This window comes from Hyperolius riggenbachi, chromosome 10 (genome assembly GCF_040937935.1).
Source record: "Hyperolius riggenbachi isolate aHypRig1 chromosome 10, aHypRig1.pri, whole genome shotgun sequence".
Classification (NCBI taxonomy): Eukaryota; Metazoa; Chordata; class Amphibia; order Anura; family Hyperoliidae; genus Hyperolius; species Hyperolius riggenbachi.
The window spans coordinates 115156334-115182101 of NC_090655.1; the positions used below are offsets into that span (position 1 = coordinate 115156334).

General features: G+C 43.5%; 1 protein-coding gene across 1 annotated transcript in view; it reads left to right on the top strand.

Annotated features, from left to right (window-relative positions):
* The window catches only part of LOC137535721 (polyunsaturated fatty acid 5-lipoxygenase-like), an 88191-nt gene that overhangs the window by 53441 nt on the left and 8982 nt on the right, over positions 1-25768 (top strand). The window contains exon 11 of the mRNA XM_068257594.1: positions 24463-24584. Within this exon, the coding sequence (XP_068113695.1) occupies positions 24463-24584 (122 nt within the window). The remainder of the gene's footprint in view (positions 1-24462; positions 24585-25768) is intronic.

Genomic DNA, 25768 nt, shown 5'->3' on the forward strand with positions numbered 1-25768 from the left:
AAAAATCCTGCACAGAAAAACGCAGGAAAAAACTGACAAGTGGAAACAGGGCCATCCACTTGTATTGGTTATGTGAATCCGCATGCAGACAACGCATGCGGATTCGCTCTAGTGGAAACGGGCCCTAATAGTGCAGGCAGCAAAGCCCCCTCCTCTTCCCCTGCTGACTATAATGAAACTCACTTCCAGGAAGGTTTCTTCTTTTATTGCTTTTAAAATACATCAAATTCCAGGCGTTTACATTTTCTACAGATATCTGTTATCAGTTGAACGGTATCATATTTCTTAGGGGTAGATTTACTAAACAACTTATTATTTCACCATACTTATTTTTCCCTTCAATTATAAGGATAAATGAGAGAGACCTGCAAGAAGACATAATAAATTAGACTGGTGAGGATATATTACTCGTGAGATAGATAAGAGATAAATAAATGAGATAGTTGAGATTGAGAAGAGATGCATTCTGAGTTAAAGTGTACCTGAGAGCAAAGAAGTAAAAGACTGCTAGGGGCTTCCTCCAGCCCCTTTCTCCCCAGGACACTCCTCCACTAGCCGGCCTGGTAACTGGGCTCAGTAGCGCTTCATTGAACATGCGCAGGTCAGCTGCGCGCGTTCCCGTCACCTGCACGCTGTGACCTGCACTGCTTTTCAGCACCATGCAAAGAACAGGGGAAATTCACTGCATTGTTTACCTGCTGTAACAATTAAGTCACACAAACGTTATTCCATTCATCCTGAACAGATTTTTACATGACTCAGGACTTCTGCCAGTTTCGATTGGACAATTTTACTGCTTCCATGCGATATTAGGGTCAACAGTTGTGTGGGGAAACTTTAATACTAGATGGATCTTATGTTGCAAAATTGGTCAGTGATTGGCCAATCAAAATTGAAGCAGTGTACAAGGCTTTAGTTGAGTAATCTGTACTTTAATGGTTCTTCAGCTGAACCAAATATACAGGTTCAAAATGAGGTTCATGAGAGGTCTTGAAGTTGGACCTAACATTGCTACCACTGGGATAAAAGTCCCTGCAGCCACAGGGGTGGCTAGGGAGGGCCCAACCTCATTCTCTCCTTGTTCATGGCTTTACTGGGTAGGTAAGGATTTACAGGCGGTACAGACACTCCTGCCGTGAGCATGGCCATATAGGGGGACATGGCTTGATATGGGGAACATTGCTATACTGGGGTGTCACAGTCAATTACATGGAGAGGAAAAGGTGGATATCATAGTTGCCACACTTTTTTACAGCTGGTGTATTCATGGTTGCCAGACTATTGAGGATAAACAGGAGGAGGAGGGGTCATTGAGCAGAGTGGTCACAGTTATTTTATAGCCATGTTGTTAGAATAGCAATAGCCTGAAAACAGGAAAGGAGAAAAAGTTCAATTAAATGGTGGATTAACACTGTAGTCTTCTTGCACATTATAGATAACCTACTACAACAACTTACCACTGGTGATCTGCAGTTCACTACATTATGCCTATGCAGGTTCAAAAAGATTAAGAAAGTTTGACTATGTGTGTATTACAATAGACTGCCATATACATCTTACAATGAAAGGCTTGTTTTGGACAGAGCTGAACTATCTGAACTTCCTCATTTTAAGCTGCTATTGCAATCCTTCCTGTTTCTATTGCATCCTGTCTCTCTCTCCATGTGCCAAGATACACGCAACCATATCTGTAACCCTTACATAAAAGTTGTTACTTTACATATTGCTTTTCATAGTTTAGCTATTCTAACTGCTGAGATGTATGAAAAACACGTTCCTCTGTTAGCATCGGCTTATGAGGACATTTAGTGGCTGGATAGTATACGCAGTGGCTGGATAGTGTACGGGCTAGTTTAAGGACACTGTCTCTGACACAGGAGACCTGGGTTCAAATCTCGGCTCTTTCTGTTCAGCAAGCCAACACCTATTCAGTGAGGAGACCTTAACACTGCTACTGCCTATAAAGTGCGCCCTAGTGGCTGCAGCTCTGGCGCGTTGAGTCCGCCAGGAGAAAAGTCTTGTCTTTTCTACATTGGTATTTGGTCAAAGATCACAGTGTGCTAAGGGGACTAACACTCTATGGATCACATCCTGTTACTCTGACCTCTGCACCAGCGCGTGATATGGTCTGCTGACTGATCGCCATTGGGAGCCTGCGGGAATCGTTTTTTTATGCGGTGTACCACAGATGGGTGTAAAAGCCGCAGCCTTAAAGAGACTCTGTAAGATCAAAAAGTTCCCCTGGGGGGGTACTCACCTCGGGAGGGGGAAGCCTCAGGATCCTAATGAGGCTTCCCACGCCGTCCTCTGTCGGGGGTCTCGCTGCAGCCCTCCGAACAGCCGCCCGCAGCCTGTTCAATATTTACCTTTACAGGCTCCAGCGGGGGCGCTGTTGCGGCTTTCGGCTCCGAAGTAGGCGGAAATACACGATCTCAGTCGGGTCCGCTCTACTGCGCAGGCGCCGGAGACTTGCGCCTGCGCCATAGAGCTGCGCAGCTCTAGGGCCAGCTCCCCGATCCACGCTACGTAGCGTGGATCGGGGGGGTTGGCCCTAGAGCTGTGCAGCTGCACTCGCGGCCAGGCGGACTGCGCAGCCGCGGCCAGAGGAAGCGGCCATCTTTCGTGAGGCAGGAGAGCCCGACCTGGGCCGTGGGGTCGGGAGCCGGCCAGGGGGGATAATGAGCGGGGAGACCCGGCGGATCGGCACGGAGGGCGCGGACGGCGTCCTCCGTGCCTGAAACGACGATACAGGTAATTCACTTTTTTTTCCACCGTTGGCCTCGTAAGTCCTTTAAACTTTAGGGCCTGTTTATGAAAGTGTTATTTTTCATCTATTGATAGAACACCTTAGTTGTAGTATCTGCTCTCTAGAGCACTGAGGAGGACTGCCAGAGATCCATCACACCTAGGCTACCGCTTCTTCAGACGGCTCCCATCAGGTTGGAGGTTTCGGGCCATCTCCACCAGGACCACAAGGCATGGGAACAGCCCCTTCCACTTGGCTGTAAACTACCTGAACTCTTTTCACTCACTCTGTGTGAGAGTAGGGTTAGGTGGAGTTGTAGAAAATATCGGTAATATTTACCAATGTTTTCATTGTTATAGACTTAAACATATTTATTATTCTATGTCAGATAAAGCTGAAGAAACTATAGGAATATTGTTATGGACAATATCTTAAAATTTTGGCTATACCCCATTTCCATCTGGGTCGGGACCGGGTCGGACTATAGTATAACCCTTATTGATAAGGAAGTCATTTTTTAGACGAAGGAGGATAAATACAATTGTTTATCTCATCCAGTTTATTTTCACCTCGTGTTTCCTTTAAAGAGTCACTGAAGCGAAAAAAAAAATATGATATAGTGAATTGGTTGTGTACTATGAATGAATGAATGAATGAACTAGAAGATTAGCAGCAAAGAAAATATTCTCATACTTTTATTTTCAGGTATATAGTGTTTTTTCTAACATTGCATCATTCTATAATTTCTATAATATGTGCAGATTACACAACACTCTGCATTCAAAATGAGTCTTTCGGAGCAGTCTGTGAAGTAATGACTTCTCCTCTGCCAGAGGAAAAGTAAATAGTCCAGGAACAGTTGAGATAATAAAAGTCAGATAACAGCCCTCTCCATGACTAACTTAGTCGGAGAGCTTAATGGCTTGTTTGTATAGAGATAAAAACTGGAGTTTCTCAACTCTTCCTGTACTGGAAACAATTACACTGATGTATCTGATCTTAATGTTTTATTTCTTAGCTGTGCTACACATACAAATCATAATATCATAGTTTTTTTTTCGCTTCAGTGTCTTCAAATTGCACAAGAAATACAAAACATAAAACAAGGAAGTATATCAAAGGAAGCTAAGAGGTTTTGCAATCTATACACTAAATATTACATCAGTATGTGATGATCCACACATGCCTTAGATCTTCTGTTGCACAAATCAGCTAGACAGTAAGTTATATTACTCTGAAGATTCTAGTAAGGCTATTTACAACCTCAAATTCTTACAATTTCACAATTTCTTGGCTGAATGATTGTAGCTGTGTTAAAGTACACCTGAATAGAGATGGCTTGAACCTCCGATTTTAGGTTCACAAACATCGAACGCGAACTTCCGCAAAAGTTCGCGTTTGCGCGAACCATGCCAACCGCAATAGACTTCAATGAGCAGGCTAACTTTCAAAACTACAAACACTAATTCTAGCCACAAAAGTGATGGAAAAGATGTTTCAAGGGGTCTAACACCTGGAGGGGGGCATGGCAGAGTGGGATACACGCCAAAAGTCCTGGGGTAAAATCCAGATTTGACATAAGGGCAGAAATCACATTGGATTGCTAAATTGGAGGCATAAAGTGCTTTAACCTCCTTAGCGTTATGGACGAGCTCAGCTCGTCCAGTAACGCAGGAGGGCACCGCTCAGGCCCTGGTGGGCTGAATTGAATAATTTTTTTTTTTTGCTAGCACCGATCCGCCGCTACCCGATGCGAAAGAGCGCCCTCCCCACAGACCCCATGCGCAGCCTGGCCAATCGCCGCCAGGTTGCACTACGGGGTGGATCAGGACTCCCTGTGATGTCACGACGTCGATGACATCATTCCGTTCGTCGCCATGGTGACGGGGGAAGCCCTGCAGGAAATCCCATTCTGAACGGGATTTCCTGATGGACGTGATCGCCGGGGGCGATCGGAGGGGACGGGCAGACGCTGCAGGGAGGGGGGAATCATATAGCTAGCGCTAGGCTAGCTACATGATTAAAAAAAATTAGGTTAAAAAAACCCGTGCAGCCGCGGGATTCAAAACGCCAGGGAGGTTAAAACATCTTGCGTGTGTATACATCAATCAGGTAGTGTAATTAGTGTACTGCTTCACACTGACAAACCAAACTCACTGTGTAACGCACCGCAAACAGCTGTTTGTGTAGTGATGGCCATGCTGGACTGGTGCGCACCATGGCGAGAGTGCAGGTGATGGCAATTTTCAAGCCCATATGGTCGGGCTGAGGTAGCTCAATGACAGATCAGTGACTAAGTGTCCAGCTGATCGAATTTGGTCTGTCCACAATTAAGCAACGACCTTATTATCTTGGGTCAGGTGTGCCCCCCAACACACTCATATAGCCGGTCATTGCTTCATTGTGATACACAAACCCTTCACCGTGGCAAGGTAATGATCATGAACACATGTACATGCCTTTTGTTTTGTTGTTGCAGCCGCAGTGCAGCCAGAAAAATTAGGCAGGCATGTACACGCACGAGAAAAATTATTATAGCAGCCACTGCTAGCAGCGGCCTTAAAAATTCAGGAATCCACCTGGAGTCCTAGACCCTGTTGGTGGTGGCGGGGAAGGCAGCCTGCAGGCAGAGATGCTGTGTGGGGACCGACTTAGTCTTAGGGCAGGCAGTCACACAGCGTGCAGGCAGAAATGCTGTGTGTGGGGACTGACTTAGTCTTCGGGCAAGCCTGACTTTGTGCTTTGCAGACCAGGCATCAGTGGTCAGATGGACCCTTGACCCAACGCTGTGTAAGATGACACCACTTGCCTTTCACATCATGGTACAGTTTGGGTATCGCCTTATTTGAGAAATAATTGCGACCTGGTATCTTCCACTGCGGTGTGTGGCTTTGCTTTTGTGTGCAGCTTTTCATCAGGTGGTCATTTCATTGCAGTTTGTGCTTTTTCATCGTGTGCCTTTGTAAGGCAGTTGTCTCGTCTTGGTCTTTCCACGGCTCAATTTACGGTGGCAGAGAGTACAGATGGCATCGCTCTCATCTGAGGCAGAAAAACATTTCCACACCGCTGAGCCCCGGGATGATGGCACTTTGGTGATGGCTGCCGAAGAAGTGTTAAGTGGGGTGCCAGAATCCGAGCAGGAGGAGGAAGATATGTAACACTTCCGTGCAGAAGCTGAGGAAGATGAGGTGTTCTGTGTTATATTTAAATAGTCAACTATGCCCTGACAATATTGGGGGTTGATAGCACATGCCTTCTTCTGAACACTGTACTTTGGTTGAGGGCTGCACGAAATCACGACAGCACGACCTCGAACAGACCTGCCGGGAGGCCTGCCTCTAGCTCTGCCTCTGCCTGTGTTTTGTCCATACTGGGGGGGATGAAGTGAAAGGTAAGCCCTGACTTGACTAATACAATGTGCAGTCACACATGTGCAATGAAAAGTATGCAGTGACTGCTGGGAGAACAATGTGCAGTGACACAGGTGCAGTGAAAGGTATGCAGTGACTGCTGGTAGAACAATGTGCAGTCACACAGGTGCAGTGAAAATGGATGCACTGACTGCTGGTATATAAAACGGTGTGTGGTCACACAGGTGCAGTGAAAAGGTATGCACGGACTGGTATATAAAACAGCATGCGGTCACACAGGTGCAGTGAAAAGGTATGCACGGACTGGTATATAAAACGGTGTGTGGTCACACAGGTGCAGTGAAAAGGTATGCACGGACTGGTATATAAAACAGCATGCGGTCACACAGGTGCAGTGAAAAGGTATGCACGGACTGGTATGTAAAACAGCGTGTGGTCACACAGGTGAAGTGAAAAGGTTTGCACGGACTGGTATTATAATACCATGTGCAGCAGTCACACTAGGCACTGAATGTGCTGGGCCTGGCACAGTATAGCAATTAGCAAGGGCCAGCTGCGACAGACAGGGCTGTATATGCAGTGTCAGTGGGCCACACACAAAAAAAACACATCACAAGAACATTAGCTCTCAAAAGAGCTGTTTTGGTGATGCTTTTCAGCAACAAATATCAGCAAGAAGCAAGCTAACAAGAGCCCTAACTAAGCTTTCCCTATCTCTGCAGCAACCTCTCTCCCTTCTCTCACTAATACAGCAGCACACAGAGTGAGAAAATGGGCAACGCTGCTGCCTTATATAAGGGGGGGGGGGGGGGTGCTCCAGGAGGGAGTGCAGCCTGATTGACTGCCATGTGTCTGCTGACTGTGATGTAGAGGGTCAAAGTTTAGTTCATATCCCTCTCAGTTCAGGTGTGCTTTAAAGAAACTCATGACCTAAACAATTGTACCTATGTAGTTATAATCTTAAATAGGACATTCCTATTATGTAGTTGTATATTTCTGTTGTCTTCTGTTGCTTCTTCTGTTGAATAGTACCGTCTAAAATTGAATAGATAGGAAAGGTATGGAGGGCAAATGAGTAAAACCTCATACATACATTAGACTGTTCTCAGCAAGGCGGTGAGCGATGCTGTCTGAGCGGACAATCTAGCAGGTGTAAGTGTGGGAAGCAGCAAATTTGGTCACCTGGGGCTAATGGACTATTTGGGCCCCCCATAGGCAATAATGCTAAATATCAGCTATTGGGCACCAAAAGAAGAAATTTGAGCACCCGATAATTAGCGGGTGTTGGGCCTGTCCACCTGAAAGTTTTCATTTTGAGACTGTGTTTTGTATTATCATATTTGAAATTCATTTTGACAATTATCTGTTTGTTGAATTATAATTTTGTAAATTATTGTTTTTAAATGTATTTTCTTAGAAATGCATTACTTTTTGTATTCGTGTTATTTGTAGTGGAGAAGGGAGGGGTGTTTAGAGTTAGGCACCAGGAGGGGGGTTATGGTTAGACACCACTGGTGGGGGGCTTATGTTAGGGTTAGGCACCACCAGGGGGGTCTTGGGGTTATGCACCACCGGGGGGAGGGGGGCCTTAGGGTTAGGCATTGCTAGAGGGAGGGTTCTGTGTAGGAGTAGGGTTAAGTTTAGTTGTAGTAAAATATTGGTAATATTTACCAATGTTGTACTATCCTTATTATAACCACCCAGCGGATAGCTCAGAAACAGCCTCATCAGTCTGCAGACAGACTGTACACGCGCTGGACTATCGCTGGAACGCCCGCCCAGCGGGAGGGTCCGACTGACCTGTCGTTCAATAATATCAAGCGTGTACGAGCCTTTAGTCATGTTTTACCTCATGAGGTAAATTATGAGGCAATTAATGAGGTAATTTGCATTAATTTTACTGAAAATAGCTATTCTCATGGAAATTAGGGGGCATCTTAGCACATCATTTACTGATCAGTTTAAGACCTGTACTTAGAAGTTAAGTCAATTTCTATGCATTTAGCAGTTTTTAGTGGAGTTCCTATTGCTGTTTTAGTGTCATTCCTATTCAGGCTGTGTAATAGAAAAGAATAGTAGAAATAAAACTCCAAATATTTACTGGATTATTTTTATAAGGGTTGCCTATAAATATACTTTTCATAGGTTACTACATAATCAAATACACATTCTGCCCTCAAAAAGAAAAAAAATCTTCCAAAGACTATCCTAACTTATGAAAGACAGGTAAAGACTACCATTATTTATTTACTGCATGGTTCCTGCTAAAAAAAAGAGAAAAATACCTAATGAGGTATTTTACCTACCAAAAAATATTTACCTCATATAGCTACCAGAATTGAGGCCAATATCTTAAAATTTCGGCTGTACCCTGTGCTCCTTTTTTTCCCCCCTGGCACCCTTATTTGATGTATTTGTAAAAGTGTCCCCCAATGTTAGCGGAATTTGCTTAATGATCTGGCAGGCTCAGTCTGAAAATAATTGGCAGTTTAGTCCATTTTTCCCTACTCACCATAGTGAGTTTACCCTGCACTCCGTATTGCACAACGTGTTGTCCCTCCCCCCGCCTAATGGCAACAGATGTATCGCGCTGCTGTCGCAAAGTGAGGTGTCCATACAACACTGCGCTTCCCCACTGTTGCCCAAAAGGATTGAGTCCTGATGTCTTTATGCGACAAATACTCTTAGGGTCTACATATCTAATAATGCCAGAGGGTGTATGTTCTCCCCCAAGGGGCCATCCCCAGGTATGTTTTTCAGGAAAATAAAAATGTCACCTCTCTACCCATATGGTGCAGAAAAGCGTGTCAGCTCTCCACTCACACACTCACAGCACTGATAAGTGCCACAAGCAAGGCACTTTGCAAAAGGCAGCTTGCAGAGACATGTTATACTTCTGCAAAAAGAGACATACGCTAAAGTCTTTGCACACAAACCACATCTACAAATACCACACCCAAGACACTTTGGTGTTTAGAGAGCAAAACCACTTGTTTGCAAAGTGTAAAGTGTATCCCCCACCTACTCCCAGCACCTACAAATAACACACACAAACCATTTTGTTTATAGTTATCTGAACTCTACATGCCCCCCTCCCCCCCCCCCCCCCCCACAAAAAAAATGCCCCTGTGTTTAATAAAGACGAACTGTAGTTAAAATGACAAAATTAATACAATTGCTTATTGTTTACAATATTAATTTATAGATTATTTAGTCAGTGTAAAATCTTTCCTCTCCCTGATTTTACATTCGGAAATTTAGCACTGGAGGTAACATCTCTAGTTCTGCCAGGTGATCTATGCAGAATGTTCATTTCTGAGAGTTCTACGCACATAGGGAGATGTTGCTTGCTTGACAGTTGGAACAAATTGTTATTTCCCACAATGCAACGAGGTCCACAGACTGCAAACTGTCAGGACCATGGTCACGCCATCACACTAGGCGGGGTTTCACTACAATATCAGCCATACAAAACACCCTTATGATCGATTTGAGAAAAAATAAGAATCCACTACGAATTGGGATGACATTCAATCCTGGGTTAAAGTTCCTCTTTAAAGCAAATTAACTTCTGCTCCTGTGTCCAAGCCATCTGCATTTAATTCTCTTCCTCAAACTGACCCTCACTGTTTTCTTTCTACAATGGAGAATGTAAATGATATACAAACATGCATCTATGTACAAACACAGTTACATCTTTCTATTGTAGCATACCTGTAGTTGCAGCTATGTTAGATGGGTCCTGTTGTCCAACTATGGTGACTCCCACATCCTCCAGTGATACACATACAGTAAACCAGCAGTATAATGCTAAGCAATTTTATTGGATCCAGAGTCCCAGTAATAAAGATAAAATTATTTTCTAGCAATATGTCTGATAGGTCATAGCATCTGAACTCACAGTTATGACAATAATGGAATACCAACAGTTGCTTGCAAAGGAATTCAATAGAGAATGACACCTCCAAAGTCTCTGCAAAGGGTTTGGCCCAAAGAAGCACCAGAAAATCCAGAGATGTCAAATCCCAAAATTACAGTAAATCGTTGTGCACTTAAATGACGAATGTATACACGGTCTGTTATAATCAAACTCAGATAAACATTTAAGCAAATTTCCCTAAACACTGGCCAATGTTAGTCTAATCAGCAGGCCAGCAGTTGGAGCTCACATACAAGGCCAGATTTACCATAAGGCACTGTAGGCACATGCCTACAGGCATCTTATGGGGCAGAGGCGGGTCCCCTTAGGCAGGGCCGGGCCGAGGCGTAGGCTGGAGAGGCTCCAGCCTCAGGGCGCAGTGTAGGAGGGGGAGCAGAATTCATTCAGCTGTCATTCCTAATTGTGTTTGAAGCAGAAATAGATAAGAAAAGGGGATACATAGCAGTGACTGCAAGCCAGATAACTAGATATTAAGGTGTTGGAGAGGTTGTGGGCCCTGTGGCGCCTCTTAGTCTAATAGCAATCAGTGTGTGACAGCTGAGGGGGAGGGATGGAGGGGCGCACTTTGGTGTCTCAGCCTTGGGTGCTGGAGGACCTTGTCCCGCCTCTGCCCTTAGGTATGTACATACAGCTCTCCTGTATGTACAGCAAAAGCGGGGAGCGCAATTTCACTTAACGCCCCCAGCCTGTGCCCGCTCTCAGCGCAATCGGTTCTCCCTCTCCCCATTCACGCGGCTCGCATTGCACTTCAGATGCGTGCAGCGCCATTGGGTGGAAGAGCGTCAATGAACCAGCAATGGCACATAGGCACGTTGATACCGCTGCCTGCTTCCTCAGTCTCCACTTTTCAACCCGCTTCCCCCTACAGCGCCGGCCCTGCGACCACGGGAAATGCAGGGAGTCGGGAGAGGCACATACAGTAGTGAGGTCGGGAGGCCACAGAGCGCAGGCATGGAGAGAGCAGCTTATGCTGCAGCCACCTTCTCCCTCAGCTCGGCGGCAGGCAGGAACAGGCGCCCCAACGCTGTGCTGCGGCTCCAACCAGAGAGTGCTCACAAGGTCTGTATTTATATTTTTTCCCCTATTTCCTATCTGCTCGAACGTTTACTGGAGCGGGTGGGGGGGGGGATGGGGATGTTTTCAGGTGTGTGTCTTGGTGGTGTGGCTTTACTGTGGTGGTGGGGGAGAGAGGAAGAATCTCGGTGTGTGTTAGTGGAGTAGGTTTATTGGGGGGGAGGGGTGTTGTGTTGGTAGATGGTTTGATTGTATTGAAAGTGGGGTGTTGTTGGTGGGTTTGTTGGAGGGGGGGAGGATCTGTATGTGTTGTTGGTGTTGGTTTATTGGAGGAGGGGTCTATGTGTTGGTGGTGTGGGCTTGTAATGTTAAGCCCCTACCCACGAAACAATGTTTGCGATTCTTTTTTTTTTCTCCGTGACTGGTGACTTTATTAATGATCATGTAACTAAACTTAAACTACCTTTAACGATTTGCGACAGTCATGACCATCATGACGGATCCCGTCGATGCCGTTGTGGACCATTGCTCCGATCCCCGTAGACTTCCGCATGTATTACCGCAATCACTTATAGTCTCATTTGCACCAGTCGCTTGTTCCTGCAGTACGTGATGCAAAACAGTACGCAAAACATAGATCGGGGATCTACTCATATGTTGCATCGCCGTTGCCATGGATCCCCATTCCATCCTTGGGTGAGTGCTTAGCTTAACCACTTCAGGACCACAGTCTTTTCGCCCCTTAAAGAGAATCTGTATTGTTAAAATCGCTCAAAAGTAAACATACCAGTGCGTTAGGGGACATCTCCTATTACCCTCTGTCACAATTTCGCCGCTCCTCGCCGCATTAAAAGTGGTTAAAAACAGTTTTAAAAAGTTTGTTTGTAAACAAACAAAATGGCCACCAAAACAGGAAGTAGGTTGATGTACAGTATGTCCACACATAGAAAATACATCCAAACATAAGCAGGCTGTATACAGCATTCCTTTTGAATCTCAAGAGATCATTTGTGTGTTTCTTTCCCCCGGAATCTCTCATGCACTGAAGTTTCAGGCTGCTCTTTTCCTCTTGCAAACAGCTTTGCCCTTGTTTGTAATTCCTCAGTATGTGAAAGCCCAGCCAGCTCAGAGGACGATTTATCCAGCTGATTAGAGCAGCTTCTCTCTTCTCTCTTATCTAAATAACACACAGGCAGTGTGCATAGAGGGGCCAGAAAGGGTGAGTTCATAGCAGAACCACAACACTGAAGAACTTGGCAGCCTTCCAGACACAGGCCTGACAAGTCTGACAAGAGAGAGATAAGTTGATTTATTACAGAGACAGTGATAGTATAAAGTGCTGCAGTAAGCCAGAACACATTAGAATAGCTTTTGGAACATGTAGGATGATAAAAAACAGGATGCAATTTTTGTTACGGAGTCTCTTTAAGGACCAGAGCCTTTTTCTCCATTCAGACCACTGCAGCTTTCACGGTTTATTGCTCGGTCATACAACCTACCACCTAAAGGAATTTTACCTCCTTTTCTTGTCACTAATACAGCTTTCTTTTGCTGCTATTTGATTGCTGCTGCGAGTTTTAGTTTTTATTATATTCATCAAAAAATACATGAATTTTGGCAAAAAAATGACTTTTTTAACTTGCTGTGCTGACATTTTTCAAATAAAGTAAAATTTCCTATACATTTGAGTGCGAAAGTTATTCTGCTACATGTCTTTGATAAAAAAAAAAACCATTCAGTGTATATTTATTGGATTGGGTAAAAGTTATAGCGTTTACAAACTATGGTGCCAAAAGTGAATTTTCCCATTTTCAAGCATCTCTGACTTTTCTGCGCACCTGTCAGGTTTCATGAGGGGCTAAAATTCCAGGATAGTACAAATACCCCCCAAATGACCCCATTTTGGAAAGACGACATCCCAAAGTATTCAGTGAGAGGCATGGTGAGTTCATAGAAGATTTTATTTTTTGTCACAAGTTAGCGGAAAATGACACTTTCTGACAAAAAAAAGAAAAAAAAAAAGTTTCCATTTCTCCTAACTTGCGACAAAAAAAAATGAAATCTGCCACGGACTCACTATGCTCCTCTCTGAATACCTTGAAGTGTCTACTTTCCAAAATGGGGTTATTTGTGGGGTGTGTTCACTGTCCTGGCATTTTGGGGGGTGCCTAATTGTAAGCACCCCTGTAAAGCCTAAAGATGCTCATTGGACTTTTGGCCCCTTAGCGCAGTTAGGCTGCAAAAAAGTGCCACACATGTGGTATTGCCGTACTCAGGAGAAGTAGTATAATGTGTTTTGGGGTGTATTTTTACACATACCCATGCTGGGTGGGAGAAATATCTCCGTAAATGACAATTGTTTTATTTTTTTTACACACAATTGTCTATTTATAGAGATATTTCTCCCACTCAGCATGGGTATGTGGAAAAATACACCCCAAAACACATTATACTACTTCTCCTGAGTACGGCGATACCACATGTGTGGCACTTTTTTGCACCCTAACTGCGCTAAGGGGCCCAAAGTTCAATGAGTACCTTTAGGATTTCACAGGTCATTTTGCGACATTTGGTTTCAAGACTACTCCTCACGGTTTAGGGCCCCTAAAATGCCAGGACAGTATAGGAACCCCACAAATTACCCCATTTTAGAAAGAAGACACCCCAAGGTATTCCGTTAGGAGTATGGTGAGTTCATAGAAGATTTTTTTTTGTCACAAGTTAGCGGAAAATGACACTTTGTGAAAAAAAAACCAATACATATCAATTTCCGCTAACTTGTGACAAAAAATAAAATCTTCTATGAACTCATCATACACCTAACAGAATACCTTGGGGTGTCTTCTTTCTAAAATGGGGTCACTTGTGGGGTTCCTATACTGCCCTGGCATTTTAGGGACCCTAAACCGTGAGGAGTAGTCTTGAACCCAAATGTCTCAAAATGACCTGTGAAATCCTAAAGGTACTCATTGGACTTTGGGCCCCTTAGCACAGTTAGGCTGCAAAAAAGTGTCACACATGTGGTATCGCCATACTCAGAAGAAGTAGTATAATGTGTTTTGTGGTGTATTTTTACATATAACCATGCTGGGTGGGAGAAATATCTCTGTAAATGACACATTTTTGATTTTTTTTTTACACACAATTGTCCATTTACAGAGAGATTTCTCCCACCCAGCATGGGTATGTGTAAAAATACACCACAAAACACATTATACTACTTCTCCTGAGTATGGCGATACCACATGTGTGACACTTTTTTGCAGCCTAGGTGCGCTAAGGGGCCCAACGTCCTATTCACAGTTCATTTTGAGGCATTTGTTTTCTAGACTACTCCTCACGGTTTAGGGCCCCTAAAATGCCAGGGCAGTATAGGAACCCCACACGTGACCCCATTTTAGAAAGAAGACACCCCAAGGTATTCCGTTAGGGGTATGGTGAGTTCATAGAAGATTTTATTTTTTGTCACAAGTTAGTGAAAAATGACACTTTGTGAAAAAACAATAAAAATCTAATTTCCGCTAACTTTTGACAAAAAATAAAATCTTCTATGAACTCATCATACACCTAACAGAATACCTTGGGGGTGTCTTCTTTCTAAAATGGGGTCACTTGTGGGGTTCCTATACTGCCCTGGCATTTTACGGGCCCAAAACTGTGAGTAGTCTGGAAACCAAATTTCTCAAAATGACTGATCAGGGGTATAAGCATCTGCAAATTTTGATGACAGGTGGTCTATGAGGGGGCAAATTTTGTGGAACCGGTCATAAGCAGGGTGGCCTCTTAGATGACAGGATGTTTTGGGCCTGATCTGATGGATAGGAGTGCTAGGGGGGTGACAGGAGGTGATTGATGGGTGTCTCAGGGGGCGGTTAGAGGGGAAAATAGATGCAATCAATGCACTGGGGAGGTGATCGGAAGGGGGTCTGAGGGGGACCTGAGGGTTTGGCCGAGTGATCAGGAGCCCACACGGGGCAAATTAGGGCCTGATCTGATGGGTAGGTGTGCTAGGGGGTGACAGGAGGTGATTGATGGGTGTCTCAAGGTGTGATTAGAGAGGGGAAATAGATGCAAGCAATGCACTAGCGAGGTGATCAGGGCTGGGGTCTGAGGACGTTCTGAGGTGTGGGCGGGTGATTGGGTGCCCGCAAGGGGCAGATTAGGGTCTAATCTGATGGGTAACCGTGACAGGTGGTGATAGGGGGTGATTGATGGGTAATTAGTGGGTGTTTAGAGGAGAGAAGAGATGTAAACACTGCACTTGGGAGGTGATCTGATGTCGGATCTGCGGGCGATCTATTGGTGTGGGTGGGTGATCAGATTGCCCGCAAGGGGCAGGTTAGGGGCTGATTGATGGGTGGCAGTGACAGGGGGTGATTGATGGGTGGCAGTGACAGGGGGTGATTGATAGGTGATTGACAGGTGATCAGTGGGTTATTACAGGGAATAACAGATGTAAATATTGCACTGGCGAATTGATAAAGGGGGGGTCTGAGGGCAATCTGAGCGTGTGGGCGGGTGATTGGGTGCCCGCAAGGGGTAGATTAGGGTCTAATCTGATGGGTAACAGTGACAGGTGGTGATAGGGGGTGATTGATAGGTGATTGATGGGTAATTAGTGGGTGTTTAGAGGAGAGAATAGATGTAAACAATGGATTTGGGAGGTGATCTGATGTCGGATCTGCGGGCGATCTATTGGTGTGGGTGGGTGATCAGATTGCCCGCAAGGGGCAGGTTAGGGGCTGATTGATGGGTAGCAGTGACAGGGGGTGATTGACTGGTGATTGATGGGTGATTGACGGGTGATTGACAGGTGATTGACAGGTGATCAGGGGGGATAGATGCATACAGTACACGGAGGGGGGGGGCTGGGGGGGGGCTGGGGAGAATCTGAGGGGTGGGGGGTGATCAGGAGGGGGCAGTGGGCAGGGGGGGGGGATAAAAAAAAATAGCGTTGACAGATAGTGACAGGGAGTGATTGATGGGTGATTAGGGGGGTGACTGGGTGCAAACAGTGGTCTGGGGGGTGGGCAGGGGGGGGTCTGAGGGGTGCTGTGGGCAATCAGGGGGCAGGGGGGGGAAATCAGTGTGCTTGGGTGCAGACTAGGGTGGCTGCAGCCTGCCCTGGTGGTCCCTCGGACACTGGGACCACCAGGGCAGGAGGCAGCCAGTATAATAGGCTTTGTATACATTACAAAGCCTATTATACAATGTAAATGCGGCGATCCGGGTGCTAGTAACCCGCCGGCGCTTCCGAACGGCCGGCGGGTTACTACGAGCGGTGGGCGGAGCCAGTCCCCGGCGGCTGATCGCGTCACGAATGACGCGATCGCCGCATAGCCACTCCCGCAGCCGCCCCCGCCGATGGGCGTATTGCGGTCGTTTGGGCCCAGTCTTTGCCGCCGCCCATCGGCTGGGGGCGGTCGGCAAGTGGTTAAAGGGGAGCCTAAGTGAAAAAAAAAATTATTTAACCACTTCACCCAATGGGGGGTTTTTACCCTAATGGACAAGACAACGGACAATTTTCACTTTTCAGTGCTTCTCCCTTTTATTCGCCAATACCTTTATTACTACTTATCGCAATGAAATGATCGATACCTTGTTTTTTTGCAACCAATTAGGCTTTTTATGGGTAGTACATTGTTGCCAAGAATTTTTTTATTCTAAATGTATTTTAATGGGAAAAATAAAAAAAGGAAAAAAATCATAATTTCTCAGGTTTTGGCCATTATAGTTTTACAATAAAACATTCTCCTGTGGATAAAACCTGCAAATTGTATTTGCCCATTTGTTAAAATTATTAGACTGTTTAAATGATGTCCCTAAGACAATGTAGTATGGCGACAAAATATTATTGGGAAATATACAGTAGATGTAATTTTTCTGTCTTTTTCTCCATAATTACAAGCCCCTATGTAGTAAAGTAATAGTAATATACCCTCATAAAAGTATAGATTAAAAAGCTAAGTCCCTAAGGCAACTATTTACGGTGCGGGGAACACGTGCACAGTGGCGGCGGGAGCGAGCAACGCAAATAAAACGTTCTGGGGCCGTTAACAGGCTCCAACAGCTTCTCACTAAGTGGTTAAAGCGGATCCGAGATGAAAAACTAATTTACACAACATATCTAGCTGCAAAAGTTAAAGTGTATGATTATTTATTCCTGTGATACAATAAGGGCAGCCATGTTCTTTTTGTCATATTGTCACAGGCTAAGGGCTGGAGATGCTATCAGTTTTCTTGTGTGTAAATTCAGCCCCTTCTCCTCCTCCCTCCTCCCCTCTGCCTTTGAATTCAATGGCTAGTAACACCTCCCCCTCCTCCTGCCCAGACTGAGCTCCTGTAAGCCCTTGTTATTTTCTGAAAATGCCTTGGCACTCTGAGGGCTGTGGGTGAGGCTTGTTTAGTTTATAGGGAATTAAAGTATTAAAACAAAAACAAAAAAGTATTTGGCTTGAGGAATGCCCTATAAACTATAGGAAAGGGACACAATTATGCAATGAGTAAAAGTTCATCTCGGGATAGACAGCCTTGGTGGGGATGAGCCAGGTAGCGGTGGCTTGCTGACGTGGTGAGAGGTGCGTCCTGACCCGCCCCCTCACCAGGAAGTAGCGAGTGAGGCGCCGCGTGTGCTGCGGCGTCTATGGCCAGAGTTTGAGCAGGTGTTCTGCTAGAGGGATTGGAAAGAGAGAAACCCTGAGGAGTAGGAAGGAAGAGGTGGTGAGCCTGCAAATTTTGACCATAGATGGCCGCTGGGAATTGGAAGCAGCAAACTATGTGTATGTCCTGGTGCGATTGGCCAGAAACTTTTCTTACTATTTTTTCAAACACTGCAAGCTACAGTATACTGGAGGTGACAAAGTATTGGTAACAGCAGACTGTCTATATATCCTGGTGCGATTGGCCAGAGGATTTGATTTATGCTGCAAGTTGATATATATTGATGGTCACAAGGAATTGATAACAGCAGACTGTGCATGTATCTGGTGCGATTTGCATTATGCGGATAAGGAAGAAATAATGTTTAAAGCTTGAGAAAAGGGTTCAGTTGAGTTTGATGGAAGCTTAATTGATCTATATCCGGATTTATCTTGGAGGACTTAATCAATCAGAAGGACAGTAAAACCTTTATTGGAGGAATTAAGGAAAGCCGGAGCAAAATATAAGTGGGGGTTTCATTTTAGTCTCAGTGCTACCTTGAATGGGAAATCTGCAATTTTGAAATCTAAAGATGATGTAAAAAAGTTTTGTGAGACTTTGGGGATATCATCAGTTGATTTTGAGGATTGGAGAAGCCTTGGCTTTAATGCAACTTTTTCTCAGCAGGATAGATGGCAGAAGAAATAAGAAATAATTAGTAACGTAATAGATTTATAAAGGCCGGTTAAGTAATAATATGGTTAAGTTGTAAAGGAGTTTTCCTGGTGGGGGTGGAGGGGAGGGAAGTCGCTGAGCCTTCTCAAATCTCCTTAGAGGGATCTCTATGGGGTTGGAGATGAAGAGAATGGGATTCTCTGGTGGGGGGCTTGAGAAGACAATTGGGGTTTTTGTTTTGGTGCGTTTTTCTTTTTTTGTGTACGAATTGATTTTTTTTTATGGTTTCTTGTTTTTTTTTCACCTACTAGTCTTCTTTAGGAAATTAATGGAGTTTATGTTTGATGACTCAAGAGGGTGATAATTGAAGGATTCTCTCCTATAATGTTAATGAGATGGATAGATTTGTTTTTTTGAAGGGACAATTAATGGGCCGAATATATACTTTTGTTAATATCTATGCACCTAATGAATTACACGCTACATTTTTTAGATTGGTGATTGAACAACTTGAGGGGTTCAAGGAGAAATTTTTGGTTTTTGGGGGAGATGGTAATTGGGTCTCTGAGCCTAAAATGGATGTGCCATCTGGTTCTAGGAGTATTACGGCAGTAGCTAAACTATCAAAAAGATTTTTCAGAGTATTCATCTTGTAGATGTATGGAGAGCACTTTTCTCTTCTGTGAAGGATTATTCATGTTTTTTTACATGTGCATAAAATATATACAAGGATAGATATTCTGTTTTTGGATCAATATTTTCGGGATAGAGTGAAAGGAGCAGGTATAGGGAACATAACTATCTCAGACCATGCTCCTGTTCGGTTTGATTTGGATTTAGGGATTAGAAATAGACGTGATTGGCATTGGAGTCTCAATTGCAACCTTCTGGATGATATAGAAGTTAAAGATAAAATAAAAAAAAATTAGTAGAATATTTTGAGGATAACGAATTGGATGGTATGGACAAGAACATAGTATGGTCAGCTCATAAGGCGGTGGTGAGGGAGGTCTTTATTTCCTCGGGAGCCAAAAAAAGGAAAGAATATAATGGTAAAATTACAGAATTATTATCAGAAATAGAAAAATTGGAATTAGAACATAAGGGTTCATTAGATCAGAAAGCATTCGGTTGTTTGAACAAGGCAAGAATCAAATTGTCGGAGTTATTAGAGAGTAGACTGAGGGGAAAAAATAGAATTTATTCTGCTAAATGGTTTGAAAATGCAAATAAAAGTGGAAAGTGGTTGGCAAGAGCATTAAAGGACAAAGGAAAAGTACGTATATTCCTAGGATTAAGACTAATGGGGGGATGGTTGAGCTGCAGGCACACAAAATAATGAATGTTTTTAAGAAGTAGTATTCTTTACTATATGGACTTCTGAAAAATGGATCCAGGGATTTTGATAAAGGATGTGGAAATATCTAGAGGAATCTGGGATGGTGAAAATATCACAGGAAAACAGAGATATAATGGAAAAAGAGATTAGTGAGGAGGAGGTGTTGGCTATGATAAAAGCTATGAAGGTGCGTAAGTCACCTGCTCCTGATGGTTTCATAAAGCAATATTTTTCCAATTTCAGTGATGTGTTAGTGCCACCTATGTGTAGATTCTTTAATTCCGTTAAAGAAGGTAGAGAAATGCCCAAAGAGGCCCATATAACAGTTATTCATAAGAGTGGAAAAGATCCAGACTTGTGTCAAAGTTATAGACCTATATCATTACTGAATTTGGATATAAAGATTTTTGCAAAGATTTTAGTTGAGAGAATTAAGCCATGGTTGCGATTAGTAGTTAAAGGTGATCAGGTTGGGTTTGTGCCTGGGAGAGAAGGGAGAGATAATGTGGCAAGGGCGATGGCATTGTTTAAGTGGTCTTTAATGAAGAAAGTCCCTGTGATGGTATTGTCAACGGATGCAGAGAAGGCATTCGACAGGGTAAATTGGGACTCTATTATGTCTACTTTAAGATTTATAGGATTGGGAGAGAACATGTTAAAGTGGGTGGGTGCGTTGTACTCTGGTCCAACTGCAAGGGGTAGAGCGAATGGTGCCCTGTCAGATGCCTTCTCCTTGCGGAATGGAACGAGACAGGGGTGTCCCATGTCACCGATTATTTTTATTTTGACCTTTGAAGTTTTTTATGTACTGTTAGGAGGTCTGGAAATGTCCATAGAGTTAGAGTTGGAGATGAGGATATAGGCCTTTGCGGATGATATTTTGTTTTATATTTTGGAGCCTCTGGTGTCTTTGCCAAATTTGGTTAAAGAAATTGAGAGAGATGTTTTTTTTTTCGAATTTCAAGATTAATATGACTAAGTCTGAAGCAATGAATGTGTCATTGACACCAGGTGTTGTGAAGTTGGTAGAAAGTAATTTTTGTTTCCTTGTAGGAAAAAATCAAATATTTGGGAATAATGTTACCAAGTGATCTATCAAGGCTGTACTCCCTAAATTATCTTCCATTATTAAGTATAATTAAAAAAGATCTGGAGGGATGGAATGGTAGAGGCTTTTCATGGTTTGGGTGTATAGATATTATTAAAATGAATGTTTTGCCTAGGTTGGTGTTTTGTATGTCCATGATTCCAATTTGTGTGCCTGCAGCTTTTTTCAGGTCTCTTAAATCAATCCTTATTAGGTTTGTTTGGCAGAATAAGCCCTCAAGATTAGCATATGAGATTTTGGACCGTCCTAAAGAAAAGGGGAGTCTGGGGCTTCTGAATCTGAAACTTTATTATAGAGCTTGTGTAATGGTAAGACTTTTCGATTGGACGTACGAGGGTGGAGGTAAGAAATGGGTAGATATTGAAAAGAAATTGGTTGGATTGGATTTGGCAAACGTTTTTTGGCTCCCGGGGAGGTTTAGAGATCTACCGAGATGGACACCCTCTTGGATTAAAAATGTATTTAAGGTATGGGATGTTGTTAATAAAAAGGGGGGTTGGTCTATGGGAATTTCCTTGATGACTCCTTTGGGGGGATTCTCCTTTTTTCTGCCAGGAAATTTTTTTTTTTTTGGATCATAGGGTGAAAAGGGAGGGGTAATGTTAAGAGATATTATGAATAATGGGGAGATTAAAACTTTGATCCGGTTGTGTGAGAAATATGGGCAATTTCCATTTGATTTTTGGAGATGTACTCAATTAAAACATTTGGCGGAGAAGGGGAGAAATCTTTCTATTTGTAATGAATTATCAGAATTTGAGAAATTGTTTGTGAAGGAGGCTCCTCCCATGCATCTGATATCATTTTTATATAAAGAGTTAAATAAAATGAGGGAGAGAGGATTTCCTAAATATTTGAGTAGATGGGAGGAGGACGCTGGCATCTCTTTAGAAGATGGGTTGAAAAGGAAAATATGCATTTTGGCTCATGCTACAGTTAGCTCTAGAATGAAGGAAATTAATTTTAAATTATTGACAAGATGGTATAGAACATCGAATAGGTTGGCTACAATGTTTCAGGGGGCAAGTGATAGATGTTGGAGGGGGTGTGGAGCAAAGGGGTCTTTAATGCATTTAGTGTGGGAGTGTCCAGTAATATCGGGTTAGAAGGGTGTGTTGGACTGTATTAAGGAATTATGGGAAGATTGTGGAGATTGGGACCCAGTAAAGGTATTGCTGCATGGAACATCTATGTCTATTGGTAAATATAAGAGATCTTGTGTTCCTCAGCTCCTGATTGCGGCTAAAAGTTTAATCCCGGTTAAGTGGAGATGCCAGGGTTCTCCAACCCTGAAAGAATGGGTTGAGAGGGTTAATAAGGTGAAAACTATGGAGAATCAGATTGCTTTGCAGCAGGATAGATTAGAAGCTTTTAATGTTAAATGGGGAAAATGGATAGAATTTCAAGATACTTAAGCTGGCCATACACTGGCCCGATTTGCCGCCGTTTTGACAGCAGACTCGATCACTGGGATCGAATCTACTGCCAATCGTTCACGCTACACGCCGAATTTCGATCCATTTCATCCGATCCCGTCGATCGCTCCGTGCGGAAAATTACCGTCGATTGCCCGTGGGTAGGGAGCGCGTCGCTAGCGACGTTCAAGTGCCCGACGACCGACGCAATAGAGCGGCAATACATTACCTGCTCCGCCGGCGCGACTACCCCCGGTCACCGCTGCTCTGTGTCCGCGCAGGTCTCCAGCATGCTTCAGTTCCTCCTGCCCGGCAGGAAGTTTAAACAGTAGAGGGCGCTCTACTGTTTAAACTTCCTGCCGGGCAGGAAGTAAAGCATGCCGGACCTGGAGACCAGAGCGGAGAAGACAGCGGAGACCTGGGGACTGGAGTCGCGCCGGCGGAGCAGGTAATGTATGCGGGTGGGGGGAGCGGCGGCAGCACCACCACCACCACAACAGATTGTGATCGGTTTCAGGCTGAAATCGTTTCACAATCTGTTTGCAGTAAAGGTAGCCATACGATCCCTCTCTGATCAGATTCGATCAGAGAGGGATCTATCTGTTGGTCGAATTTGATGGCAAATCGACCAGTGTATGGCTACCTTAAGGAGTATGAAGATCTGGTGGAGATGTAGGGGAGGGAGTCTCCTGTAATTATAATTATAACAATAATTTGTTTACATTTTTTAGTACTTTGGATGGTAATTGGTGTGGGGGGGGGGGGAATCTTTTAAGAAGAAATCCTAATGAATTATTTGCATTTTTTTTTCTTTTCTTTTTTTTATATGTATTTTATAATTTTGAAAATTGAAGAAGAGAGTATGATGATACGTTGTATTGGAATTGATCTGAAATATTCTTACTTCTTCAATAAATTATGTGAAAAAAAAGTTCATCTCGGATCCACTTTAACATACCGGGGGCTTCTAGGAGTCGCCACTTTTGGCCAGAGGAGATCAGGAGGACATCATGGGCACAGTATGAGTCCAGGGGGCTGGAAGAAGCCCCAGGTAAGTTAAAAAAAAATTACATTTCACTTAAGTTTCCCTTTAACGAAAACTTTCTAACTACAAACATTTATACTTACCGGGGGCTTCCTTGCTGTCCTCCTGGGCTCGTCCATTCCTCCCCTGTGCAGCCTGATTAAAGCCGCAATTGGGTTTAGTCGCACTTCACTGTGCATGCGCAGTAGTCCCAAACTACCAGGCTGGACATGGAAGAAACGGACAAGACCAGAAGAATTTGAGGGTTCCCATGTCCTATAAGAGTGTGGAGGAAGCCCCAAATAAGTATAAATGCTTGTAGGTAGAATATATTTCCTTGCGTGGTTTTCTTTCATAGGAAAAGTGGGTGTAATTTGTGGGCATGGTCTGTGCTGAGGGGCGGGGTTTAGGGCACCAGAACTTCTGTGCCTATAGGCTCCTGAGCTGTAAAAATAGTATTTGTAATCCACAAAGGTGTAGGGGGAAGCTTCACGCATGAGAGCAGCAGCAGGAAGATGACACAAGCTGGATTATTAGATATATATTAATGATCCTCTTCAGATAGACCTCGACACCTTAGATCAGATTGTTAAGCCAATATACAGTTCAGTCTCTAGTCCCCACTACAAACTGTGCTGCCTAAGACTCCGGGAAGCCTGATTATGTGAAAGTTACAATCCACAGAAAACCACTCGCTGAAAGCTGGCCTTGTGAACAGTTCCATTATACCAGTACAAGGATATGTATATAAAAAATATTGAAGAAACTTGAAGAATTTATATGGAAAAATACATATGTGAACACCTTGTGAACAGTTCCATTATACCAGTACAAGGATATGTATATAAAAAATATTGAAGAAACTTGAAGAATTTATATGCAAAAATACAAAAAGTCTTTATTGAAGACAACACTTGTGCAAAAATGTTCATAAAAGGTATCTTTCAGGAAACATTTTCCATAGCAAAGAATGGCAAACATTTAGCAGTGATTACCATCAACATTAGTGTAGTTGTAAATATTGAGGCGACAACGTCAACTTGAGGCGCTCGGGGAGGGGAGTGAGCCGCTTTTCCATCCTCAGGCACCTGTAGACACGTGCCTACAGTGGTAAATCTGGCCCTGAGAATATTAATTGTTGACAAAATAGTAACAAAAGTAATAAAAGTTTCTCTATTCTCTATCATACAGTTTTGTGGAAGACCTAGTGAACATCTATTATGAAAGTGATAAAACAGTGTGTGAAGACACAGAACTACAAGCCTTTGTGAAGGACGTCTTTGTTTATGGACTTCGGGACAACGAGGCCTGTGGTAAATTGCAAAGTGTGCGCATGTTTGTGTGCAAACTCATGTGTGTGCCTGTGTGCATGCACGTGTGTCTGTGTGCATGTGTCTCTGTGAACTCGTGTGTCTGTACGTGTATGTATGTGTGCATGGACATATATTTGTGTTTCTGTGTGCATGTGTCTCTGTACTCATGTGTGTCTTTATGTATACGTATGTGTGCATGGACACATATTTGTGTGTGTGTGTGTGTGTGTGTGTGTTGCATATGTGCGTGTTTATAGCTTTTTAAAAATATTTGCATTGCAAATACAAAGTTTGCCACATGCTAATGTTATCATCCAGGTCAGCCTCCAATTGCAGATTCTTTTCAATGAATGAAATCTGCACAGGATCAATTCTGCTCTCCAATGATCTCTGGCATAAAAATGCCTTAGTATGTTAGGCCCAAAATATTCTCTAAGAATGGAGATGCACCAGGCCTTCTAGCCTTGCACAATATCTCCAATTATTTCCAATACGTATATGTAATAATTTTTTATGTAAACAAAGCACAGTGCAGTACATCACAATCCTCAGAAGCTCAGTGTAGTATAGCACAATACAGTAGAAAGCAGTACACAACACATTACACCAATCAATGATAAGTCGGCTTACTTAATCTAATGAAAACTGTGGTTATTCATTCTTTGCTTATCACTATTGTTATTTGCACTGTCAAAGAAGTTACAACACTTTATAAAGTAAACAATCACAAAGAGTTGAGTTGTTCCAAAATTATGAGAAAAAAATTCAATTTCATTTGCTAAACATACTATTTTTCCATGCAGCTCCTCCCCCCGGTCTAGGTGTGTCAGTGCCATGGAGGTAGACATCCTGGAGTGCCCCTCCCTTTATGTAAATGTGCTTCTAGCCATACCCCTTCCTATTTATCTAAGTGCCTTCTCTCCTCTGTATTATTGCATTGATGCAGAGGGCAGAGTGGAAGTGCATGACGCGTATGTTAAAGGCACCTGGAAGTTTGGGCAGGCTGTAAGGCCAATAGTAAAATAGAAGTGTAAAATATTGATATTAAATGCAGATATTTTACTTTGGCCAAACCTAATCCTTCTCTCACACAGTACTCTCCCCTTGATGCCTAACCCTTAAACCTCCCCCTGCACAAACTACCTACTTAATGCCTAAAACTAACCCCTCCCCCCCCCCCACAC